At 32.4% G+C, this 27881-nt stretch overlaps 2 protein-coding genes across 3 annotated transcripts; both read right to left on the bottom strand.

The window, feature by feature from the left end:
- Positions 1-9002: 9002 nt before the first annotated feature.
- LOC145312010 (coiled-coil domain-containing protein 63-like) lies at positions 9003-24955 on the bottom strand. Of its 2 annotated transcripts, none has more exons than XM_080151096.1 (16): positions 24848-24955; positions 23243-23296; positions 22714-22794; positions 22243-22368; positions 21756-21834; positions 20960-21069; positions 18690-18810; positions 18051-18143; positions 17536-17638; positions 16631-16863; positions 16217-16367; positions 15384-15454; positions 14934-15044; positions 14410-14494; positions 11964-12081; positions 9003-9861 (listed from the first exon to the last, which is right to left on the bottom strand). In XM_080151096.1, the coding sequence occupies exons 1-16, from the start codon at positions 24946-24948 to the stop codon at positions 9786-9788; spliced, it is 1713 nt and encodes a 570-aa protein (XP_080007222.1). In that variant the 5' UTR covers positions 24949-24955; the 3' UTR covers positions 9003-9785. The 2 variants fall into 2 exon arrangements, with proteins under 2 accessions (XP_080007222.1, XP_080007223.1); XM_080151097.1 differs by having other exon boundaries at positions 21765-21834.
- Positions 24956-24958: 3 nt separating this feature from the next.
- On the bottom strand, positions 24959-27316 carry LOC145312011 (mite allergen Der f 3-like). The gene is made up of 2 exons (XM_080151098.1): positions 25573-27316; positions 24959-25456 (listed from the first exon to the last, which is right to left on the bottom strand). The coding sequence occupies exons 1-2, from the start codon at positions 26453-26455 to the stop codon at positions 25191-25193; spliced, it is 1149 nt and encodes a 382-aa protein (XP_080007224.1). The 5' UTR covers positions 26456-27316; the 3' UTR covers positions 24959-25190.
- Between the last annotated feature and the right edge of the window lie 565 nt (positions 27317-27881).

Genomic DNA, 27881 nt, shown 5'->3' with positions numbered 1-27881 from the left:
TTCCAGTGCAGGGGACCCCAGGTAAAACTTTAACAAGGAGCTGAACCTGCTGATCACCAACAACAGCTAGAAGATATCCAAAGGGGCATGTATTGCCTGATCCCAATAATGTAATATACAGCTATTCCACCATGGATAGTTTCAAACAGTAACTGTGTCCCCAACTCATGCATTGCTTAATGTGAATGGGGGTGACCATGGCTACTCTCCCTATTGATCCATACCATCAGCTCGGGTTTGTCAAACAGTAATGGTGTCCCCAACTCCCTCAGAAAGAACCCTCCCAGGCTCAGGGCATAGTTCAAGATGCACATAGTTCTCCTGGAGGATCAAGATCAGGGTAGTGCTAACTTGCATCTTGAGCAAAGGTATGCAGCCCACCACCTGCAGCTATTCTTCCATGGTGGCTGTGCTGATCTGTGATTGGCAGGGAAGCATCTCATGGACAGGGCACAAGCCAGGTGTGTGACATCACTCTGAGCTTGGCCCAAATGGCAGGGTTCATGGGAGTCTGAGGGCACCATTGGGTCTCAACCTGCCCAATCCATAGGTGCAGGTGAACAACACCCCAGAAAACAAGTAGACCTCCAAGGTGCTTCACTGGGGCCTGTGGGTGAATGATTGGGTTTCCGGTTAGGATTGGCCTTGCCTTCCATCTGTTAGTGGTGAAAATACTAACCTAATGCTGTAATACACAGCTATTCCATATTAGTTAGTTTTGGGAATGGGTTCGAATCCCTACTTGTGTTAACACATAAAGGCACTCTCTGTTAGGGACACCAGGCAGTCAGTTTGGCCACAGGAGCAAAGATACTTTGTTTTGGGACTGTCTCACTAAAATTATACTAAAAATTTAAAGAAGATTTAAGTTTGTATTTGGATATTTAGTGCAATTTTACTAAAAATTATAAAATGGCGATATCTGGCAAGAAGGAACGGCTGGCATTTTGTTCTCAACTGATTCTAACTACCACTAGGTCCTATTTGAACGCCAAATTGTCCGAATGTTTGGGAAATTTTTTTAATCTAAAGTTTGGTTAAGGAGGGGTGTGTTATCTCTTGTATAGCATCTTAAAAATTGTCTTCGAAAGGTAAAAGATCAAAATTAAATCTACATACCGGTAGATTCACAAGTTTTACAGATTACACCAACCTTTACAAAAATCCTTGTGAAAGTGTTAATATCGATAGGATCCGTTACGTACAGAACGACCTACGCTGAATGCAGAAAAGCTTTGCATTTAATACTGTAATTACACAATTAACCGTATAGGATAATAATAAATTTCTCCAAATCCTTACAATTTTTTAAACAAACCAAAAAATTCACATAGACATAACAATTGATAAAACAAGGATGGAAACATCCATAAAAGCGAGGCTTTGAAACGGTAGGACAAACGGACAGTATCAGAACTGAAAAAACAGATTATAAATGTACATAATAAACAAAATTGTAAGTAAATTTGGAAGATGATTAAAGTCCCTCCACAGATTATGACGTCATGCAAAAATCCAAAAATCAAATGAATAGGATAGTTATATCGCATGAAAAATTGTTGTTAAAAGGTTAAAGAGCAATATGTTTTAAATGGACATTCGTATTTTCTGGTAACGATTACAGAGTTGATACGCTTCCTTAATCGTTCCTAACAGTTATAAGAATCGTCATTCAAAGTTTGAATGCGATAGGATAATTCTAACATGTATAAATCAACAAGACCTAATTGTACAAAAGCTTCGCTTTTAAAAATTTCTTTTCAACAAAATTTGTATTTACTAATTTAATTAACATTTAAGAATATTTTAGCTTTATTTATTTATTTTGTTATTTGTTTAGCTCTATCAGGGTTTTTAACCCTTAACGGTCGGGGGGGGGGCGTTGAACGCCCCCCCCTCCGGTTTTTTCTATCTCATTTTCTGTGTGTGAAAGATAAAGAGCCCAAACTGCTTGACTTTTTAAGTTTGGGTATGACACATAACTGAGAGTTGGAATTTTTTGAATATCTCCATCCTGGCGGGCACAGGATGCCAGCAAACCTGGCAGGGTCATCCAGGTAAAGATCAAAAATATTTTTTTGACTTAAACAAAGCATTTTATCTTACCAAAATACTAAAATATCCTCTAATAGTACATCCTCATATTAAATACAGGTGTTCAAGTCAATTTTAGGTTCCAGGTATGATCCTGCAGGTCCTGATCCTCCAGGTCTCCAGAAATCTTTAAAAGGCTCCTGTGGCCGCAATTTTTGGCTTAGAGACTTCTAATTTTAAACTTAAGCTTTTCTTACATGTCTACATAATGTATTAAAATTTCATAAAGATCCGCCGCCGTTTTCCCGCCGACCGCCGACTGCGGCGGCTGGCAGCTGCCAAGTACAGCTGCGGCCGCTGAAATTTATGTTTTGATATTTCAAACATAAAATTTACATAAAAATAAACATTTTCTGCAAAAAAAATTTTCTTCTAGCTTCAAAAATAAAAAAATTACAGCCGTTTGAAATTTTTAAGTAAAAAAGGACCTAAAAACAAAGGTTGTTAAATAAAAGGGTGAAGGAAGCGAAAATTGACCTTGACTTACTTAAGGTCGAAAATTCATCATAACACAGGGGACTTGCACAAAAAATTTTAGCCCTCTAGCTCTAATAGGAACTGAGATAATAGGGGGGGCGTTGAACGCCCCCCCCCCGACTGATTAAGGTGCGGCAAGGGGCCCGACTGTAAAGGGTTAAAAAACAATGACAAATACAAAGCTTTACACATTTCCGCAGAAATAAAAATCTTCTCCTGTTCTAAAACTTTTTATATAACAATTACGGCATGCTATTGTACAATAACATAAGACTACATAGAGTCCCAAACATTTTTTGACTATATGAACGTTGGCGACAGAATTCTTTTACCTATATGGCTTCGAAGACGACTGATATCCGCTGGATTAGAAACTGTTCTAAGCCACGCTGAATAATCATGTACAGCATCGTATTACAGACAATTTCCCACAAATATTAAATGAAAAGCATACTATTAACCCTTACAGATCGGGCCCCAATTTTCACCTTAATAGATCGGGGGGAGGGGGCTATTTAGCCCTCCCCCCTCTATCTCGGCTCCTGTTACAGATAGAGACGTATTTTTTCTGGTGGTTCATGGCCAGTCGCTAAATATTAAAACAGCTGTTGAGCGGCCAATTTTAAAGCTAGGATAACCAAATTTTCTAATTTTCTAATATATCTAAGTATTCACCAAAAATAAATTTAGGTCTCTACCTTATACACAAAAGTTATAATATAGAAATAAAGATTTATTTAGAATTTTTTCTAATTATGGTGCTACGTAACCGACTTTGACCGGAAACCACGACCGACACAGGCCAGATATCCTTATAAAATCAACTCTTGCCGACGTATAATTACTAAACCTAAAAAGTCATGAGGTCACAGCTCTCTATCTTACCTACAAAAAAAATGACATTGAAAAAACTAGAAGTGGGGGGGGGACTGGTTTAGCCCCCCCCCCCTGGATCTGTTAGGGTTAATACCACCCGGGCTAGCAAAACTAGTTAAAATCTTATAAATTTATAAATATCCGCGGAAAGCTGTCTATAATACGATGCGATAAATTCTTTTACTGCAGAATCCCTCTCTGCAAACAAGATGATTCTCAAAATATTTGAAAGCTTGTTATTAATTTTAGCAACACATTCAATAATAAAAATAATGGAAAAATATTTGTTTGTCTAGAAAAAGTTCTCACAGTCTAGAAATTCTCAGTAATGCACATTTTTTTTGGTTTTACCTTCGTGTGAATAGAGTTTAAGATTCACAAAAAAGCCAGAAAAATAAATACCCGCTGAACTGATATGGTCCCCCTTTTCTTTCAGACCCAAAAAGGTTTTCAACTATTTTTGGGGAGGTTATCTCGACCCTTCCAAGATAAATAGTACCTAGAAAAAATGCCCCTTACCCCTTAAAGAAAAAAAAATCCATTTGCTTTTTAAGCCTAGATAGAATGTGAAGGACTTCTCCCCACACTCTAGTAATTAAAATGTCCCTAGAAACCTCTAAGGGCGTAGCCGCTAGTATATAAATGAAAATAATGCTCTAATTGTATTATAGGTTGTTTCCCTCATATAACATCTGAACCAAAGTTTTTAAATCATATATAGTAAAAGTAAATTTTTTCTCAAAATTGAATTTAAAATAAATGGGAGTGGGGAGGGTTCAGTGATAAAGAAATAGGTTAAAGTAAAAGCACGGCATTTTAAATTTACAAGAGAAGATGTTTTGTTTGTAAGAAAGTCTGGCTCTATCATTGGTTACTATGCGCACTTTTTTAAAACCAACCATATGCAGAAAATCATACATTTTTTTTATCAATACTGCCAAACGTGGAATTTAGGATAATTGTGCTATATTTTTTTTATTCTGTACGTTACTGCGTAAACTAAACAATTTTTAACAGCAAAAAGAAGGAAAAATTTTTGTGTGTCTTGGTTGGTTTTTCAGATTCTGCCTTGGGTGTGTCCTTTGCACATTTACATTCTCATTTTAACTTTTTACTATGATGGAAACACTTTTTGGAGGTTTTGTTTAAACACTTTTTTTTCATTCCTTCACTTTTAGGTTATTGACTTTGTTTTCTTAGGTTATAGTGTATCTTTTTCTACGCCACTAAAGGCTTTAAGGGGCACTTAAAAAGAAAAAGTAAAATGATGGGAAAGGGCCATATATCCTGGATAAAGTGTTACTTTTATATAATGCATCATAACTTGCCAACGACTTATCGACTTATATTAGGCTTTCCTGATATAGCTAGCACGATCGGTTCAGTGGTTAGCAATATCTTTACGGAAAATATTAAAACCATATTACTTTTTGTATCAAAAAATAAATAATGTTTCTTTAACTATTCTTAGCTATTAAAACAACAATTTATGTTGGTTTGGTAAGGTAACCTTTAACCCTTTTAGGTTAGACTTTTGGCGAAGCTGCCTGCAAGTAAAATTTTAGTTGCACTTCCTAGAAAGCGTAAACACAATTTTGTTTACTTTGATTCTTTTTAAACCCACTGCTTTCTTACAACATATGACGTTTAAAAAGCCTTTGCAAAAATGTTTATTCATTACTGCTAATTTAAACAAATTTATAATCCTTAACACTGTACCCTTTTTTCTTTCTTTATCTTTATCTATTTTTTTCATATTTCTTTTACTGTATTACCTTTTAGTTCTTATTATCTTTCTCATTTTTCCTTTTCTTCTTTTCCCTTTTTTTAATTTCTGTTTCTCTTCCTTTAGCTCAAGTATGCCCTTATGTTGTGCTTTACACTTTATGAAGTCTTGCTACTATTGAACGTTATCGTCCTTGTTTTTTAAAACATGGATAAATTGCAAAAACAATGTTTGAACCTTACCAAAATTGTAATAATTGCAAGGAAAAGCTCTCATTTTATGATGGCAGGAAAAAGAGAATCAGACATCTTTAAAAAAAAAAAAAATAATGTAGTTTAACTATAAAAGTTAAGAGATTCTACAAATCATATAAAATTCTTTAGAGAGGGAGGGGGCATTGGGATTTTTATTACACTAGTCCCCAAAGTTTTATAATAACCGTTTCTTAATTGTTGACTCAACAACTTTTGGGACTTCAGTTGAATTTTGAATAGTTGGTTTATATTTTTGAGTGTCCAAATGTTTTAACAAATAATTGTAATCTACAGAAGGGGTATTTTTGTGTCTACTGTTCATCAATTTATCGGCCATTGTCTTATCCCTGCATTTTGTAGATTGTTTTAATTACATTGAGTCTTTTTTAACTTAGAAATATTGTCCAATTATGATATTTGTAATCTCTGTCCCTTTCCTTTATGGCATTACCTTCAGGGAGGGAGGGGACATTAGGCTGTTTATTTCACCAGTTCCCAAAGTTTTATAAAAATGTTTTCTTATTCATTGACTTTACAACTTTTGGGACTTTTATTGATTTTTGTTTGGTCGGTTCTTTAAGTTTGTTGTCCAACCGCTTTGACCACTGATTGTAATCTACAGAAGGGGTAGTTTTATGTATCATCATTGGGGGATGTACATAAATTTTTTAATCATTGTATGGTCCCTTTAGATTCCTGCAATAATTTACTAGATGATACAAAAATTTCTCCACGATGACTTTAAATGCTTTTTATGATACTCTAAACAATTACAGGCATTTACTTTCGAGTTGTCAAAATAATTCTTCACGCCCCGTTCAAATTTCTCTCTCATTTTCTTTTCCTTTTTCCCTTTTCTTTCTCTTTTTTCTTTCTTCTTTGTTTTTTATACTTCTTGTTCTTTAAATTTTTTTACTTGTAATTTTAGAAATTAAATATTTATTTTCTTTTAAATATTTTTTGTTGGTAACTTTCTATGTTTAAATCATATTTCAAATTATAAGATGAAATCCAGATTTGTATTTTGATATTCGAGGAGAATTGTCTGTGCTATTCTTGTTATTTCAATTTTACTAGAAACCGGTTCTGATCCAACAGATATTGATCGGTTTCGAAGCCATACTAGAATAACCTTTAGAAAAATTGCGTTTAGCTTTGATAAGGCATAGCCGTGAATAAACTATTCATAATAGGAATAAAAAGATTGACCTAGTAGTTTTAATCTCCCTTGACAACCATTTTTATACACTGTGACCTTTTTCTGGACACAATACAGAACTAGATGTTAAAAATGTTTATAATTTAAAAAAAAAAAAATGTAAACAAAATAAATAAGCGGGGTGGGGGAACCCCCACCATACCATACGGCATTAGAAAATTTGGATAAGTTTCTTTTCCTAAGCTGGATCTTTAAAACATTTTAGTGGTGAGCCAGATCTAGGTGAGCCGAATTTCAGCAAATCACAGCGCGGCATTTCATAAAATGCTGTGCTCTCATTGGTGGAAAGTTGGCTCACCACGATCTGGCTCACCACTAAAATAATTTAAAGATCCAGCTTTGGTTTAATTTTGCCATAGAGTAAATTATAAATAATATTTAAAAAGTAAAAGCAAATTAAGAACTCCATTTATTTTTATAAAGTAAAAAATGATTAAATATTCGTGTATGAATTTTTGGCTCAATATGAACTCCACCCTGAGAAATACTTTCGCTTGGCCTAGCTATAGTTCATGTTAATATATGTATGTGTATATATGCATATAGATGCCCTTGTCAAAACTTTTATACAATTGGCGCTCGTAATAAATGACTAAATAGAAAATATATCCTTATTCTACGTATTTTTCCTGGTAAAAGAGAGATTTTTTATGTCTGGTATTCGACATGCAGTCATGTAGTCCAAACTCAAACCGACAGCAAGCCGGCACTTTACAAATACGCTAATGTTTGTAGGGTTCAACAAATACATTAGTTACTTAGATGTAATGGGCCTACCACATCCTTGTTTTGTAAAGATATTACGGCGCCCAATAGGCGCCATTGTTATTGCAAACTTGGAGCCAAATTTTTGCAATGCAATTTTAATCCGCAAATTTATAAAGCAGAAAACATACATATGTATATACATCTATATGAGATGAATAGATACAATATAACTTTCTCTCTAAGATTATATTTTTGAAAAAAAACGAAGCTTATCTAAAATTAGGGTATTTATTATCATAAAAAAAACCTTATTTTGAAAAGGAAGGGGGAGGGCGGGGGGGGGGAGGGGTAGAATCAAGAACATTATGGGAAGCCGCCGTTTTCGTATAATCTTTTTTAATTCAACACAGAGAGTCGAAGCCATGCTGGAAAACAGTAAATGGGTTATATTTAGCAATACTCTTAATCAATCTAAAATAAGCAAGGATGACAACATCCATAAAAGCGAAGCTCTGAAATGGAAGGACAAGCGAACATTTACACTTGCAGAGTAACTGAATAAATTTCATATTAAGTCTATACAAAACTGTAAGTAAATTTGTTACAAAACTGATTATCATTAAATACACAATACTGTTTCGGGACATACTGACGCTTTTACAACTTGATTATAGAGATGCTTCGCTTATAACAATATAACCTGATGTAATAGGAATCAGTATTTAAAAAATCAGATGAATAGAATAATTTTAACATACAAAAATTTGTTGTCAAAAAGTAAAAAAATCTGCTTGTTTTAAATGGACGTACGGTTTTCTTATTTTTACCACTGTAATTAATATTAACTGTATCAAATGTTTAAAACTGTATCAAATTTAAGGTTGCTTCCCACAAGTGACGATTTGTTAAAATATTCGACGGTTTCTCTCAAATGCCTCGTCAAGAACATAGATACAACCCCCCCCCCCATTATTAAAAAAAACTTAGAATAGGGAGAGGAAAGGTTACTTTATCGTGTGTTTGTTTCCTTCTAAGGCCAGGTTAAGTTTTGCTACATTGGCCACTGCGTAGCCCCATTGGGCTAGAGCACATGAGAAACTCTATAATCATTATCAGAAACTCTGTAGATTCCATTTAAACAAGATGATTTTGGTTGATGCATCTTTAAAATTCTCTAATTTAGACAACCCTAACATAATAGCGCTTTATACCATCAGTAAAAATACAGAATGGCTAAGCTTTATAGAACAGTTAAACAACTAAATACGAATTTGATGTATCTAACTACAATATATTCAAATAATTTAAAATAATAAAATTTTAAATACTATTAGACAGCGATTTGAATAGAGATTTTGAAAAATAATTAAAGAAGAGAATATCATATGAATTATAAAAAAAATTGTTAACCCGACCTTTCTTAACTAATAGAGATATTCATTCAATGGAATAACAAAACCAGAAATGCCTGTTGATATGTTTATTGTTTATATATTTTTACAGTATCCGGTTCAAATCCGCTGAATTAGAACCGTTTCTTAGCCATTTTGAAAAATCATGTATAGCATCGTATTTCAGGCAATTTTCAACGAATATTAAAAAATAATTGTCTTTCAAAATCCTTTTTCGTTGTTGCTGAGTTTAGAGCAATATCACAATACATTTCATCACAATAAGCTGATATGATTATTAATTATTCACACAATGCAATGGATATAGAATTTACTTGGATATTATGACATGTGAAAATTTTCGTCAATTTGGGTTGCTAACATGGAACTCATTTACTTGTCAGTTTGTTTATCCAGTAGAAGGGGAGTGTATAGAGTAAAGGGGGGGGGGTATCGTTATTTTGGCCTTCTGAGAGTTTAACTTTATTATAGAACATGAAAATCTGGTGTAACATCCAAGTAATAATATATCCATTATTCACACACATTTTAAATACTAAGAAAAACTGGCAAAAAATTCTACACAAAGATGCTAAACAATACTTTTTTGATAGTTTTTATATTTCAAAAAATTATCCCCGTTAATATGATATAAATAATGAAATTAATATTATAAAATTATAATGTTTTTTTTGTATGAATGCCATTTTTTCATTGTCAGCTACTTTTTAAATTATGTTCATTCCCACAATAGCTTATGTCATTCCTTGCTTATGACCTTTATCTGTTGGCTTAATCGTTTAATATGTTTAACATTATTCTTGTAGAATCTTTAGCTCACCATTCTAAGTACAAAAACAATATAACTATAATTCAAATACATACATTGACGCAAGGCACAAAAACGTCATAAAAATATTAATATGTAAAATTGTTAAAAAAAACTAGTAAAATTAAATATTAATTTCCCAATTTGGGATTTAATTTATAATTAATTTTGCTGCACATTAAACCATTTGCTAAAAAAATTAGAAACAGAATTATTTCTTTTTTCCTCCTTTGGTTGGTGTTTTTCTCATCAGGGTTTCCGGGGTAGGGGCATCGTCCTTCTTATCCCTAGGTCGACAAAAAAAATAGATTAGTGAATGAATAATCATATTACAGAATAGCAAACTTTGGTGTTTTCCCTAAATTGTATATTGAGCACACAACCCCCCCCCTTCCCCCCTATTAAACCTTGGGGGGCTACCTTGTACACAATATAACCTAACCCAAGGTAAACCACTAACACGATAAAAACTACCTCTTCCCCCTGTATTACTAATTTATCTAAAAATGTGGGGGATGGGGTGTTCTTTGCTTTACAATAGGTTTTAAGGGAATCTGCCGAAACTTTCAAAATTCCTAATAATTTTTTTGGGTATTTGTTAACCCTTACAGATCGGGGGGGGGGGTCATATTGACCCCCCCCCTCTATTTTTTCAATGTCATTTTTTTTGTAGGTAAGATAGAGAGTTGTGACTTCATAACTTTTTAAGTTTAGTAATTATACGTCGGCAAGAGTTGATTTTATTAGGATATCTGGTGTGTGTCGGTCGTGGTGTCCGGTCAAAGTCGGTTGGGTAGCACCAAAATTTAAAAAAAAATCTAAATAAATCTTAATTTCTACATTATGACTTTGTATATAAGGTAGAAACCTAATTTTTTTTGGTGAATACTGAGATATCAATGACCTTATGAGAAAAGTGGTGTTATGACCGTTTGACCGCACCCTGACCGACTTTATGACCGGCTTTTACTACAGACATATATCATGAATATCGTGGCTTCTATTACAGCTAGAGACCTATAAATTTTTTTGGTAAATCCTTGAGCAATAATAAACAGATAAAATATTAATTGGCGCCGCCAACCGCCCTTTTACCGCCGTAACCGCCAAAAATGGCGGTTTCCGTTATTTGCCGTTTTTTGGCGATGATCAGAAAAAGTAATTTTTTTGTTATGAAAAATAAAAGTTCGTCCTAAAATTTGGTCATCCTAGCTGCAAAATTGGCCGCTCTACAGCTGTTTTAAAATTTAGCGGCTGGCCGCTAAAAAGCGGCTAAGAAGCGGCCTGACTGCTATGACTAGAAAAAGTAATTTTCTCTAAAAATACACATGAACCACCAGAAAAAAAATTTACGTCTTTATCTGTAACAGAAGCCGAGATAGAGGGGGGGTCAATATGACCCCCCCGGCCCCCCCCCCCCCCCCCCGATCTATTAAGGTGGGAATAGGGGCCCGATCTGTAAGGGTTAAATTATACACATATACATGAAATTAAACTGAGCTTCCTAATACTTTTTATATGAATCTAGATATCAATGGCTTTGTAGGAAGTTTCTAAATGTACTAGATGCTTGGATTACAAGGTTCCAACATAAATGTTGCCTCTTTCTCTCTCCCTTTATTTTCATTTAAATTCATTCAGTTAGAATTCTTTCTCGGCCCAATTTAAATTAAAATGTCTATTTTAATCGAAACTTATTTCAAGTAAAATAATACTCTTTATAAATCGCATCTCTTAATTAAGTAAATTAAGCAAGCTAAGCTTGGTAATTTAATTTTTTTTAAATACTGCCTTAATGAATATGCTTAATATTGATATCGAAATTACACATTTATAAACATTTACATAAGAAATAAGATTTGCAAATGTATTTTGTATGCTTCATTAGATGGAAAGAGTTTTTGTTTGCCTAAATTAATTACAGTTGAATAAACTTTAATTTGTTTGATAGACCGTACTTTTAATTCTTGCTGATTGAATGAATATCTTTAAATAATTATATAAATATCTATCAAAAAAGCATTATTTCTCTTAATATAATTTCTTGAATTTATATATATTACTTGAATTCTCCCTTTAAAGTATTTTAAAAATTTCTTCATTGGAACATTAAAGTTAAATGATAGAGGGGGCAGGGGTTAAATAACTGTATGTTTACGAGGTGCGGACCCATTGCCGACTTTATATTGGGTCTTTGAATATCAGCCAATAGCGACGGAAATATTAACGCAGCCATGTCGTTACAAAGCAATTTACTAGCAAACGAATATGGTCCCCACCAAGCTGGCAACAGGTAGTTGTCTGGGTTATACTTCTTCTATACTTATACATTTATCATTTGAACAAATTAATCTCTAAAAAATCTATTTCTATTTTACAAGAAGCTCACCTTGTGTTCATAACAAAAGCTCTAGTTTTAAGTAGTGTCACATCCAAAGGTTTGTTCAAATTCTCAACAACCTCTGGTTCAGGTTCCTCTGATTCCACAGTGTCTGTCCGTCCCAACACTAGGAATAAGACAGGGTTTTAATTTTATAATCTTAAGGAACATAATCAAAGATTCTGAAAATCAAAAAGAAAATGAATTTGATATAACATTGATCTTACACCAGATTATCATGTATTATAATAAAGTCTTGTAGTTGGCTAAAGAAATCATCCCTCCCCCCCTCCACCCCCTTTACCCTATCCCCTCTCCTACTTCTGGACGAACGAACTAACCATTAAATGAAGTCTAAATTGACGACAATTTTCCCCCGGGTCATAATATTCACGTCTCTTCTTATATACATTTTCGTGATAGATTTCCATATTTTATTTGGTTTTCAGAATCTGATTTCATGTCCCTTGATAATTTTTTGTTGTAGTTTTCTTAACCATTTTATAGCCCCAAATAACATATGATATTTTTTTAATAAAAAATTTTTGTTTCTAAACTGATTGCGTTTTTAGAGGCTACAAAAGAGTTAATAATGTGCAGAGTAAAAAGCCAAAAATGTAAGCTCTTAAATATTTTAAATCAAATCAAAAATAAAATTGTATTATTTTATCAAATATCTTGTTTTTCAGTTATAAATGTAATTTAGATTTAAATTGGCTTTAATAATATACCTTTATTTTTAAAGACAAGTTTTAGAGCTAAATTTACTGGCTTTGTAAGTTATAAATACTAATGGGTTCTCGTAAGGATCAGCTTCTTTCTCTAAAAAATAATTTAATAACTTAGAGTTAATAAAACAAATCCTTAAAAGCACCCTTTTATGTAAAAATTATCTGTATTTCACTTGTATATATTCAATATTTTGTCATGGGGTTGAGTACAAGAGTCGGTAATGTCTAATTAATTTTTTTTTTATAAATATGACAAGTTAAGAATTATATGGAAAAATGAACTAAAGAAAAAGTCCTGATTTTTTATTTAATCTTTAACGTTACCTGTTTTTTTTTAATATTACCTAGATTTACAAGTTATGAATGCATGTATATTGTAAATATGTTCAATATATGTAAATCATGATTTTTAGTTTTTTATGGATGCTCTGAGTATTGGTGCAAAAAATGGGGACATGATTCCAGTGACGTCATATTTTTCTTTCCCGAAAAAGGGAAGTAGAGAAGAAAATCTCTTCAAAAGAGATGGGGAAACCCCCCTTTTCTCCCATCTCTTTTTTTCTTCCCACCTTCCCTTTTTCAGGAAAGAAAAATATGACGTCACTGGAATCATGTCCCCATTTTTTGCACCAATACTCACAGCATCTTTTTATGTCTTGAATATTAAACCATATTGATTTGAATAAAAGTAAAAATTAAATACCAATAAGTCATTTTAACGTTTGTTTGTCCATCATTCAATTCGTCTCTTCTTTCTGTTGTAATTTATATTTTGCTTATCAAGTTCTGACAAACTGTAAGTGTTAACGTTACTTCGTTTATTCTATAATCTGATTACAGAGCTGCGCTATTTTAGATATTGCCATCCTTGTTTATACTTCAAATGAGATGATTATTTATTGAAGAAATAATAGCAAATTGAATACAAAAGTTTAGTCTTTTAAACTTTGATGTGTTATGTACTTATGTTCTTTTATTTTAATTTTAATTCAGTTTCAAACCAACTTTTCATTTCTTTTAAATTTAGATTTAGGGTTTATATCACATTATAAGGTTCTGGTATATTTCTTTAGAGTAAGAATTTAAATATTTAGAGATATATAGTTAGTTATTTATCTCCACTCACGCTCATCTATTTTCTTTCTCAGTTTCAGTGCTTTGGGGGTAGAAAAAATCATTAATAATTTGCCTAATTTTCTTGTTAGATCTAACATAATTTTAAGATGTATTATATAAATGATAATTTAAACTAATCTATAGATAAAACTAAACTAAACAGAAAAAATAAAAAATACATAATATTCTTATCAAATTGCTAAAAGGCGACACATCTTATCATAAAAATAAGATTGTACTATACTAAAGATATTTTTTTTTGATTTATTTAGGAAGATTACAAAAAATTTGGTAGCAGTAAAATTTCTTGTTTGGTTTAATTAAACAAAATTCCTATCTAAAAATTAAAGATTAGTTATCTATCGCATTGTATTATAAACAGCTTTCCGTGGATATAAAAATATACAATTATAAGATTAAAATTACTTTTGTTAGCCCCGAGATGCCGAAGGCACAGACTAACAAAACTGGTTTTAATATTATGATTGAACATTATTATTATTCGTAGAAAACCGGTTATATTACGCTAATATACATGATTTTTCATTATGGCCAAGAACCTGAGGATAATAATTGGTTTCAAAGCCATACTGAAGAAAATGTCCTACCTTGTGCAACCTCATCCTTTTTATGTTTATCCTTCTTAGATTTGTGTGGATGCTTAGGCTCAACAGCCTCGTTCTGTCTACCCTCCTGCAATAGTTATAAATCATAACTTTTTTGGGTTTTAAGATGGAAACAACTTTAACACTTGAATGTTTTTGTTATGTATAAAAATGAGTGAATAATTATTTGTTAATATCAACTCCCTAATATTTTTTTGTTCAATTAAAAAAACTCAAATAAGTGTCTATATCAAAAATATGAATCGTAACATTATTACATGGATGTTGCATCAGATTTTCATGAACTATGATAAAGGGGTGCTCCCAGCTGGCTAAAATAACGATATCCCCCATCCACCACTTTACCCCAATATCTTTCCCTCTCCTAGATGAATGAACTGACCAATAAATGAGGTTCATATTAGTAAAGTAAATTGATTACAAATTTTCCCCTATCAATATATCCATGTACATTGACAATTACATCCTACATCCATTAAGATATGATTTCCAAAATAATAAATTACCTTATAATCTAAGAATTGAGAAATGGTTTTGAGTTCAACAATTTTCTCATTGATCATATCCAGATACATTATGATGTTGTTGTCATTCACAAAAGGTCTCTTGGGCTCCTCCTGTAAATAGATTTTTCATATGTACGCGAAATGTAGAAAGAATGTCTTTGTTTATATTGAAGGATCTCGTTCACCGATGGAATAATAATGCTCTAAACGTGTATTCGGGGGGAGGACAATTCGACCCCCCTAAGGAAGGGATTCCCTAGAGGCTAGGGGTAAATGTAGAAAAAAGTAAATAAGTGAATTTTGTTCAAATTTTATCAATATATTTTGTTTTAGAAATATTATATATTGTAAAATATCATGAAATATGTTTGGTTAAAGTAGATTAATTTTTAAAATTTTCATTAGAAAGACGACTTTCTACGGTGTTATTTCATCCAACAAAAACCTTACTTTAGTATCTCCAAGGAGAGAAAGAACAGGAGTACTACCACACTCACACTTGATGTACAGATCTTCAGTACCTGAAATACAAAAGTTTTATGTATTAGAGTAGAACACTAGAGAGAAAGGGTTAAATAACTGTATCTCCCATCGCGCTGTCCTTGTTTCGTCTTTCATTAAAAATCAACCAACGGTGTGGTGTGTATTGACACTGCCAAGTAGCAGGAAATAATTTGGTAGCAGGTAAATAAGGTCATTGAAAAGGAAGGGAGGTAGTTATCTGTATATACATCTACACTATAGATCTGTTTATTATGTGACATAATAATTAGAAATAGTTGATAATTAGTCTCTACCTTAAATCTTGCTAAGGACTAATTAGTAAAGTTGAAAGGTAGTCACCAACTTTAATCTTGCCAAGGACTAATTTGTAAAGTTGAAAGGTACTCACCAAAATCTTGCTATGAACTAACATAATAATTAGAAATAGTTGATAATTAGTCTCTACCTTAAATCTTGCTAAGGACTAATTTATGAAGTTGAAAGGAACTAACCAACTTTAATCTTGCCAAGGACTAATTTGTAAAGTTGAAAGGTACTCACCAACTTTAATCTTGCCAAGGACTAATTTGTAATGTTGAAAGGTACTCACCAACTTTAATCTTGCCAAGGACTAATTTGTAATGTTGAAAGGAACTCACCAAAATCTTGCTATGAACTAATTTAATGTTGAAAAGTACTCACCAACCCCAATCTTGCCAAGGACTAATTTTCAAAGTAAAAAGGTGCTCACAAACCTTAATCTTGCCAATGACTAATTTGTAAAGTTGAAAGGTACTCACCAACTTTAATCTTGCCAAGGACGGACTCCATGAGGTTGAGTTTAGTTTCAGTCTTGTCAGCCTCCAGCTTGGACTCCTCCAGCTTGTTCTCCATCTGTCTAACCTTCTCCTGTTGCTGCCTCTCCTTCTCTTCACCCCTCTCCCTAGCTTCCTGAATTATTTAAATGGGGTAAAAGACATTAAAACAATTAAAATAGAAGAATAAAGTGTTTTACAGTAACAACATTTTTTAGATAAAACTCAATTTTGAAGAATGTATACAGCAGTAACAGACTAAAGATAGGTTTGGTTTGATAAATCTCAGACCATGAAAAGAACAGTCATAGTCATACAGTAACTTACTTAGTTTATAGTCATATATTTATAGATGGACAAATGGAATAAAATCGCAATGAAGTAATGTACTTCTCCTACCTTAATATCTTGTTTCAACTTTGCAATGGAGTCTTGCAGTGTCTCAACTTGATTATTCATCTCAGTGACATAATTGAATAGAGCAAAGTTAGCATCCTCTATCCGGACAAAGTCACTGGTGATCTTCTCCAGACTTGATTCTGATCCAACAATCTGTTTGATTTGCTCAAATGCTTCTTTGTATTTGGTGATGTTTTCTCTCTCCTTCATTTCTTCTAACCTCTTGTTCTTGCCTATGTATGATACATTTTTTAATCCACATAAGATGGTAACAGAATATCTGTCTGTTTGTTTGTACCAAAGGATTTTGCTAGCCACTAAACCTTTATATTATTCTCTTTTACAGTGCAGAGATTCTCATAGGGATAGTTTATAACTATTATGGGGGAGGGTACTAAATCTAAAATTGAGTCGATTTAACCACCTTCATCCCTAGATGGGCCTATTTGGCCGCTAGTAATCATATTAAGAACAATCTAGAGAACAATTATATCCACAAGGACGTACGGACAGACCAGTTTTATATGAAAATTAAATGCTATTTTAAAGTTAAAGTGCTTAATACTAACTTTAAAAAGGCTTCTTATTTGGAGATAATTAGGAAATTCTGCCTTAAAAGTGAGGCGTAAATATATTGGTTATATCAAAACCTGTATTTAGGAAAATATGAATTATTATAAGGGCTCGGCAGTCGCTCATCAGATGCACATAGCCTCAAATTTAAATCAGCTTGTGTAGATAAAGAATTTCCGAAAAGATGGATTGTTTGTTAACGAAAAGGTTTAGCCATCCTGCTAAATTTTAAAGTTTTAATATGACGATTTCACTTTGGCTGACGCGCGGCTGCCGAGCCCTGATTATAATACGGTTTTTAGAAGGTTTCTAATTGTACACAAAAACTCTACCTTTCTCATCCTCCCCGAAGTCGCTGGCAAATGCTCTGTCATTACTCTTGTGGAACAGGAAGTCTTTCAGCTTCTCATCATGGTCTAATGTTCGTTGCAACTCCTGGAAAAATACAATCAGAATAGTAATTATACCCAATAAGCAAATGTAGAGTAAGCTAAATTGACGACAATTTTTCCACTGTCATAATATCCACATACTAGCGGTTCCGCCCCTAGAGGCCTCTAGGGACATTTGAAAAGGGGGGAGTTGAATTTGATAACCCAATTTTTATATTAAATTTAAAAAGAAAACAATAATTTTTTTGGGGTGGGGGGGAGAGTAATTTTTTTATGGCCGATTTATCTTGGGAGGGTTGTGTAACCTTCCCCAAAATAGTTATTAACCTTTCCAGGACCTATCCTGTAAAGGAGAACCTTCCAGTTTAGCGGTTAGCGAGATCCTTTAAGACAGATAAACAGACAGACATCCTGAACTTTATTGTAAGGATATTCTAATTATAAACTGAACAAACCTTCATTTCCTCAGCAAAATTCTTGGCATCCTTCTCATTCTTCTCTTTCATAGCCATAATCTTGCTCTGGGCCTCGTCTCTTTGATCATAAGCCTAAGCATTCAAATAATAATTAAAATAAAAAAGTAGTAAGATTTAATAACAAGGAACCTTATTAACGACAAAATAACATAGAGAAATATTTAAATGTATGCAATAAGTTAAAGGACATTGTTAAAGCTAAAAAACAGAAATTTACATAGTATTCTTTTTTGGTAACTTTTACATAATGTTAGAGTACATGCTAATTTACTAGTTGTTATACAGGTGAAATGTTGAGGCAAATAGTTTTTTTTTCTGCACCTGCATTATCCATGGTTTGGTCCATCATTTAATTTTTAAGAAGAAACTGAATACATTTCTTAATTAATGGCCAGGGATCTTTAGGGATAAGACAATGGACGATAAATTGATTTGAATATAAAATGATCATAAAAAACCTTCTGTATCTTGGACACTACTAGTTTGGAATTAACTAATCACACTTCATTAAAAGTATCGAAAGTTTTTAAGTAAATAAATAATAAAACGTTGCTTTAAACTTTAAGTACCAGTGTAATTTACAATTCATTGTACACTCTCTCCCTGATAAGTGCTCACCTGGATAGCCAACTCTGTCAAATCTGAAATTGTTTTCTTATTGATTGTAATTTTCTTCTGTAGCTTTGCAATCATAGCATTGAACTGGGTTCTTTCACCAACCAAATGGTCAATATCTTTCCTGTAAAAGATAAATTTCTTATCTATTGACTTATAAAATGTTATGAATGACTTACATACCAACATACAAAGTAATTTGTATACTGGATGCTTTCGGGACAAGGTATACTCAAATAAAATCAGCAGTCTATCTTAAATAGTAGTAATTTTAAAATCAAGATTCATTCATAAACACAAAATTTCCAAAGAACGATGGAAAACTTTATTTTGATATCATTTTATACAAGAATTTAGAAAATCAGACAATAAACACCAAAGATATGTAAAAAAAAAGATATAATTGGCTAAAAAAAGTCGCTTAAAAGCAATCGAACACCTTTTGATGGCTAATGAGGTCCATAATTTCATCCTCCCGGACGGACAGACTAAAAGACGGATAGACATAATGAATTATAGAATAGCACCCCTAATTCAAATTAAATACCTAAATTGAATTTAATCATAATTTTGTTGTTGTAAATGGTATTGCTTACTCTGTGCCAAATCAACTACCTACTGACATTATTCTTGGGCTGATGCAAAACAATGAGTCACTTTATTGGATATAGAATATACCTGGATATTATGACAACTAAAAAATTGTCGTCAATTTAGGTTGCTAACAAGGAACTAATTTATTGGTCAGTTCTTTAATCCAGTAGGAGGAGAGGGTATAGGGTAAAGGGGGTGGAGGGGGCGGGGGGGTATCAATATTTTAGCTCGCTGCGAGTTTCACTTTATTACAGATCATGAAAATCTGGTGTAATATCTAAGTAATAATAGATCCATTCTCACTTTACATTTGGTGTTTATGCAATTGCAAATAATATTTATCACAATGGAGATAAAATGTATTGTTTTTGTTTGCATTATACTGAAAATATAATGATTTTTTTACTGTCGCAAAAGTTAGATACAAAAGAAACTAATTTTATTAAATTGTATGTAAGTTGCATAAAAAAAGCTTTAATTTAGTAAATTACTATTTAAAAAAGAATAATTATTGGTATAAAGAAAAAAAAAACACCTTAAAACCTTGACCCAATGCATAAAGCCATTTGTTACTATTTACAAGAAATTATATGCAAGCACAACTTTTCTGCTTAAACCTTTGCAATTATTAAATGTCAATATTCGTCCATACCATTTTGTATTTCGTACAGTAACCTTAATCTTTATAGGGGGTGGGTAGGTGTTAATACCTTTCAGAAAGATTTTAATACGGGCTTTTGTGTGTACCGAACAAGCCATTCAAAGGCAACCTTTATAAATGAACTTGAATATTAGAACTGCACTATCAGGAAAGAAATCATGAAGTGAGATTCTCTATCAAACTTTTGATTCTAAACTAGAGGTATTACTATAGACTATGTAAATAAAAGATAGTTTTTCAATTTTTCTGACTCTTAATATCCCCAAAACAAGGTCAGATTCATATTGGTCCTATATACGTTTCTCACATCTATTTGATAAAATGGGGGGTTACTTTTTAAACTAGATATCAACCTTTGCTGCTTTAAGGGAATTTTTCTGGGATATGTCGACTCCTATCAACGGATGTGTAAAGGAGAGTAGAGAGTGTGGATGTTTGAACCCCTTTAGTTTTACCAGGGAATCGGGTACACGTCCCTAACCCCCCTCCCCATTTTTTTTGTAAGATTCTATAGAAGGGTTAATCATATTCCTTTTAAAAAAATGGATTACATCTCTCCCCCTGTTATACTAGTGACGAAGTCACTGGTAGATAAACTAAATTTAATCAGTCGAAATAAAATTGTCTTTTATTGTGTTATGATGATGAAACTGCAATGATGCAATTAGAAAAAATCAAGCAAAATAATTATGTCAACATTAATACCTCTTTAAACGCATTGCATTAAATTATAAAGGGGTTAAAATGGCACAAAGACTACAAATGCACAAGGATCTATAGACCCCATAAATTAAAGTACATCTCCAATGATGATACACATAATTCCCCTTTTCTAGATTACAAGAAGTGATTTAAACGTTTGGACACTCAACTTAACTAAACGACCAATCAAAATTCAATAAAAAGTAATCAAGCCAAGAAAAAGTAATCATAAAACTTAAGGAGCTTGTATGATAAAAAAACCAATGTCCCCAATATTTTGAGACAATATCTGCCAATAACTGGTTGTATTGTATACCTTATATTAGTATTCTGAGCCAGAGTTGTGTTGAAGTTGACCATAACACCATCAAGTCTATTTTCAAGTAGCTGGATCTTCCCAAATATATCTTTCTTGTCTCTGTTTACCTGAATTTATATCATACCATTTATACAGTGATCTAGAGGGTTTTACAATGGCCGATAAATTGATGTACATCTCCAATGATGATACACAAAATAAACCCTTCTGTAGATTACAATTAGTGGTTGAAACGTTTGGACACTCAATTTAATGAACCAACCAATTAAAATTTAATAAAAGTCCAAAAGTAGTTAAGCCAACGAATAAGAAAGCGTTATTTCTAAACTTTGGGGTTTAGTGAAATAAATAGGCCAATGCCCCCTCCCTCCCTGGCATTTATATCACAAATTTGTGTTGTAAGATTGTGGATAGAATAAGGCCACAACCAGCAAGCAATTTTTTAAAAAATCCTCTAAACATTCATTTAAAAATATATAAATATTGTCTTGGAAGTTTTAATTTTTGATTGGTTTCGAACCTCTCTAGCATCAAGGCACATTTCTATATCAAGCTGAAGATCTAAGTAACCTCTGGACCGATTGGGCTCTTCTATTGGTATTTGAGCAATATCAATTTTTTTTAAATTAATGTTTAGGGAAGGTTGAGACAGAGCTTTGGGACGAAGCATTTGGAGGCTATTGGCAAAATTATTAGTATCTAACATAGAAACATAGCCTCATGAATAGATTGAAATAGAGTGGATACACTAAGCTTTATAGAACACACAAATGTAAAAAAATAGTAAACATACGTCTTTTACCTGCCCTGAAGTAGTGTTAGGACGTCCCGACGCCATTTTTAACCTTTGCCCAGCTATCTGCTTTTCAAGCCTGACAAGTAAAAAGAATTGTTTTTAATAATGTTTTTTTTTCAGTTTTCTTCAAAAGATTGCTTACATATGTCCTGATATTACTATTTCTATTGGACTGGCACTGCTGAAAGAATCATAAAAAATATAGTTTAAAATGGATGACATATGGACATTCTGGTATTGATTATAGAGTTGCTACGCTATCTAAATTTAATCTGCTTGAGGAATCATCATATCAAATTTTAATAAATAAGACAAATCTGACCCAAAATATAGAAAATCTTCATATTTAAAAATCCCTCTATATCAAAGTTAAATGTTTTACATATTTCAAACGATATTTTTCATCTAAAATTAAAAGCTCAAATATTTTAATTCTAAAGTCACCATTTAGCCCACCCTCTAAATATATAATGTCGAAGTAAACCTGCGAATTTCACGTTCCAAATCAGACAAATGTAATTTTTCTTCATTAATAGCCAGAATAAGATTCTCTTGTTCTTCTGCTAGGTTGGCCATCTGAACTGCTTTCTCCGAGTCTACTTTGTTGTTTCTAAGTAGTTAGATCATTAGATGGATAAAAATAAAATTCTAGAATTTTTCCGGTAAAAAGAAGACAGAAGGGTAGAATGATAGATAGGAAGACCTCCTATTATATAAAGTAGTAGATTTTCTTTGTCTTTTGCTTAAGATAGCGATAATTACTTCACATAGGTCCCTGTAGGGTTTAAAGCTATTCTAATTTTATATTTTTTTCTTGGGATAGTTTAAGGATATTTTAATCCCCTTCTAGATGCAAGAAGAGATGATTACTTTTAATTTAAGGGATTCCTTTAAAATGAAAGAGTAGTATTGCTGAAAGACAGACAATATCATTTACAGAGTAATAAAATTCTACCTGGCGGATTTGGATAGCTTCAAAAGTCTGGCAACATCATTTCTTTCCTTTTCCAAATCTGCTAAGGTTTTTCTTTGTCGCCTATAACAAAATATTTATTTTTATTTTTAGAAACAATTTAATTGAAAAACAATCCCGAAACACAATATTCGGCGGTGTCCTTAAATTGCATATTGGAGCACAAATATAAAATTAAATAGTCCACAGAGATTGCCCCTAAGGGTTAGGGCTACCCACAGGGGTTAGGCATAGGCAAAAAAACTAATCCTCCCCTTTATTTTTAATTTATTTCTAAAATATAAAATTGGAAGGTAAAGGTTTCAGAGCTTGAGGAAAAGCACACAATCTTAAAAGAACCGAAAACTTTAATTTATCATTTCATAAAAATCAGGTTTTGGTCTATAATGGGAATACAGATATATGGTAGAAATAAAATAATACCAAAAAATTATTCTAAGGTTTGGTGAATTTTTCAATAAATTTTAACAAAGGTTCCGTGATTTTTCCAATCAAATTAAAGAAATGTTACCTTAAAATCTTTTGTGCTTCATCTTTGTACGCCTCTTTATCTCCTTCCATTATCCTAAGAATAATTGAAATTATATTTGAAAAACCTAATAATATTATTATCTTTTTCTTTCCATATTTATATTCTAAATAAGAGTTCTTAAACTCTAGCTATTTATGTAAATTACAGAAGTATTTATATTAAACAATCTATTAAAATAAAGGATTATTTTGATAGCATTCTATTAATTTGTTTCGATCTAATATCCATATATTTACATGTATCATTTGTGTGTAACAATCTATTAAATCTTATTTGATTATAAAAAATATTAGTTTCATTCATGTACATGCCTGAATACTATCTACAAAATTTTGTACATGCTTAAATTCTATATACATTCTTGTACATCCTTGTACATTCCTGAATTCTATATACTAATCCATGTACATGCCTGAATTCTATATTAGGGTTGGGCCGAATAGATTTTTGGCCGGATACCGGATATCCGGCCGATTTCAAATGCTGGATATCCGGTATCCGGCCGGATATCCGGCCAACGCCGGATATCCGGCAAACTACTGGTTATCCGGCCAAATTGCCGGATATCCGGCCGGATAACCGGCCAAATTACTGGCGTCTTATTATATAAAACTGGCGGCTACGCCCTTAGAGGCCTCTAGGGCACTTGAGGGGGGGGGGGAATGAATTTGATAACCATTTTTTAAATTAACCCCTGTTGGAGGATGGGCGAGGAGGTGGCATTGAACGCATGCCCCTTCCCCCCCCCCCCCCCCCCTGTGCATTTTCTCTGTATAAAAGGTAGAGGGCTATAACTAAATGACTTTCGAAATATGGGTATGACACATAACTGAGAGTGTAATTTTTTTAATACCTCCTTCCTGGCGGGCACAGGATGCCAGCAAACCTGGCAAGGTCATTCAGGTAAAAAGTAAAAACATTTTTTTTGCTTAAACAAAGCATTTCATGTTATCAAATACTTAATTATTCTATAGTATATGAAATATAGGTGTTCAAGTCGATTTCAGGTTCCAGGTATAGTCCTGCAAGTCCTGAACCTCCAGGTCTCCAGAAATCTTTAAACGGTTCCTGTGACAGCAATTTTTGACTTAGACACTTCCAATTTTAAATTTAGGATTTTAAATGTCTTCATGACATATAACAATTTCATAAAATCCGTTGCTGTTTACCTGCCGACCGCCAGTTTGAGGCTGGCAGCTGCCAAGAACTGCTGCCCCCGAAAAAATTTATGTTTTTCTAATATAAAATTTACATAAAGATAAACATATTCAGAAAAAAATGTTCTTATAGCTTCAATAATAAGAAAATTACAGCCATTTTTAATTAAAAAAGCAGAAATTTTTGTTGTAAAATATAAAATATCATATTGCCGGATATCCGGCCGTATAGTTTCAATATCCGGTATCCGGCCGGATATTGAAAATGGCCGGATATCCGGCCTCACTGGATATCTGGCCCAACCCTATTCTATATACCAATTCTTGTACATGCCAGAATTCTTTATACTAATTATTGTACAATTTGACTGAATTCTTTATACCAATCATAGTATATAATTTTATATATACAAATCCTTGTACATACCTGAATTGTCTCTGAAGTCTGAGAAGCTCAGCCTCAGCCATAAGATCCAACTCCATATCCTTCTCCTCATCATTTTTCTTTTCTTCCTCATCTCCCGCCATTTTAATACTGTCTGCAATATCAATAACAGATATATAAGCAAAATATACAACAAATAAATATAATTCAATTGAATGTGCAAATCAATGACAAAAATAATTATCACATTTGCTTACATATAAGAAAATATATATATTTTTAAAATATATACATTTTGTTTTGTTATCACATTTCTTCCAAAGTTTAGCAATAAGTAGATAATTTTTCAAAAAAAATATTAGGTAGTTATCATAATATTTAAACTTTAAATCTGTCCCAGTCCTGTTACAATTGATTTTACCATTCTTTTGGAAAAGTTATCCACAGCTGAAGCTATCCAGGAACTGAGGCTTTGTTTCAGCTGATAAATTAATCCTAGTTGACCATCATTGTCTATGACTTGTTGAATCCAATCATGGATAGGAGCAATTCTTTGATAAACTCCTGGCCTGTCCCTCATTCCACATGCCTCATTCATGCCCCAACTGACTATTCCAACTACTGCTTTGTTGCCAACTATAACACCACCACCTAAATGATATCAAGCTTCAAACATTAAACTTTTATATAGCTTCTTATCAAAAAGGTATCTCAGATTAATTATTGAATTTTCTGTCCTGAACTAAGAAAGGTTAAAAATTAGATACCTGAATCACCCCAACAAGTATCCTTGCCAATAGTATCTCTGTCAACACCAGCACAAAACATCAGATCACCATTGAAAGACTCACATTCACCCTCAACATTATAACACTTTTCGTAGTAACATTCATCATTGGAAAATATGGTCAGATCTAACTCTTGTAAAGAATCAGGATAGGTATCATTGCGTATCTGACCCCAGCCTTGAACCTTAACAACCAAATTATCAATGTCCTCTGTCGGAGATACACAAGCAGGAGTTAGGTAATCAGAATCATCATCAGGTACAAGAACTTTAATCAGAGCAGCATCATAATAAACATCATCAGTGTTAAGGTTTTTAGAAAAATCATATAAGTGGTGGGATTTTATTGGTAAAGGTCTATAAAAGCTTCTGTTACCAATTTTGGGGTTGAAAATGCTAACTTGAAGCTTGCCAATTTCTATTTCTTCCATACAATGAGCTGCAGTTAGAACCCAGCTGTTTTCAAGTAAGGTACCTCCACAAACATAGTCATCTCCTGGAACTAGCAATCTAACAGCCCAGGGGTGATCAGCTTCTATGGCAGTTGTCCCACCAACTATTCGCTTAGGTCTCTGATTAATGCCTATATTTTGTTGTATGCCGCAGTTGTTATCAATATAAAAAGATATGTCTTCAGGTGTGTCTATCAGCTCATCAACACTAATCAATTTATCAATAATCAGTTCTGTCAACTGACAGCAAACCAGGGTTTCATTAGATTCTGTTTTACATTCACCTAAATATTTTCCATGATATATAAGACATTGTAGACTAGTTATACAACTTCTTGTACAAAATTCATCAGCTTTAGTGAAGCTCAGATTAATAATTATTATGTGAATAATGAGCTGAAACTTATTCATGTTCAGCTTCTGGAATTCTGGAATTAAATTATTTATTATAAAAAATTAAAATAATATAAATTATGATAAAAATTATTTTATTTATTTTGGACTTCTGAATAATAATCTACCCTTTTGCGTGTTGAAACCGATATGGGAGTTTATGTTGATTTACCCAATTGGGTTTAATGTATGCTGCATTATTGTTCTACATCACAAAAAGTAAGATACGGGAGAAAAATAAAGGTGGTTTAAAAGTATTTTTATTACAGATTGACAGATAAAATTGAAGTAAAACTTGCAGAGTAGCTTCACTTCTTAAAAACATTAATTCTATTTTCATGAAATAAATATTAACATTTAGATTTCATTATCTAATGGAGCTTAACAATTTAAAAAGAAATTTAATCTGTAAATCCTTTTCAACTTAAAGCTTATTTAATAAATAACAAAGTGTACTTTGAAAGTTTAGAAATTCTTCTCTCTAAAGTAAACAAATTTATTTGTAAAGCAAAGAAAGGTAGATTTATCTTACACACTTTGTGAGGATAAAATTTTATGACAGCTAAGGTGTGTTTCTCTGCAAGTTTGGTGGGCTTTTATGTGTAATTTTGTGTATTTATGAGTCTTGTGTGTGTGTTGAGTCTGTGTATCTAGTTGTGAATGTATATATGTGTAAGATTTAAATTATGTGATATGTAAATTAAGAAGTGGGTTTAAAAACACATGTTTTACAATAATATTTGACAGCAATTCATAACAATTTGCATTTTATAAAACTAAAAGTAGATTAATACATTTTTAATCCAGAAAACAATTTATATAATATTTCAAATTGTACTATTTTTTTATAAAGATATGTCACAAATATTAGGAAAGCACTGCAACAGTTATTTGTTATTTTACCAAAGTTGCTGCCTGCCTGTCTTAGATACATTATTGATTTAACAAACTTAACATTATTTTAATTTACTATATTTATTTTTGATTCCTAAGTCATGTAATATAGTACATCATCTTTTAATAAAAATTATTGTTTTTATTTTCTAAAAAATTTTTGAAATGGTACTTTTCTCAAATAGTATCCAGTTGTTAAATTTGATTCCTAACATTTGCTCAACAAATTCCCTTAGTAGCAATTTACAATAATATAATACATATTGGAAACAGAATAATAAGAAATACAAGCAGAGAGGGAAAACTCAGACAGTTTGACACAGTGGTCCTCAAGGCAAAAGAAGTTTGACAAAACCTACCATAAAAACAGACTATATGGCCATCAAATATACACATTGGAGGGCCAGGGACTGATTTTCTTAAAATCATAGCTGTTCCTTCTTGTGGTTTATTCCATTTTAAAGTTAACAGACCAAATTCCCTAAAAAATCAAGGTTGTTTGTCACGATTTTGTTGCTTTTGATTCAAACCTTTATAACTTTGGCTGTAT

This window comes from Acartia tonsa, chromosome 2 (assembly GCF_053477335.1).
Source record: "Acartia tonsa isolate MP-2025a chromosome 2, ASM5347733v1, whole genome shotgun sequence".
Lineage (NCBI taxonomy): Eukaryota > Metazoa > Arthropoda > Copepoda > Calanoida > Acartiidae > Acartia > Acartia tonsa.
The sequence above is the reverse complement of the archived record's forward strand: the minus strand, read 5'-3'. Positions and strand labels throughout refer to the sequence as shown.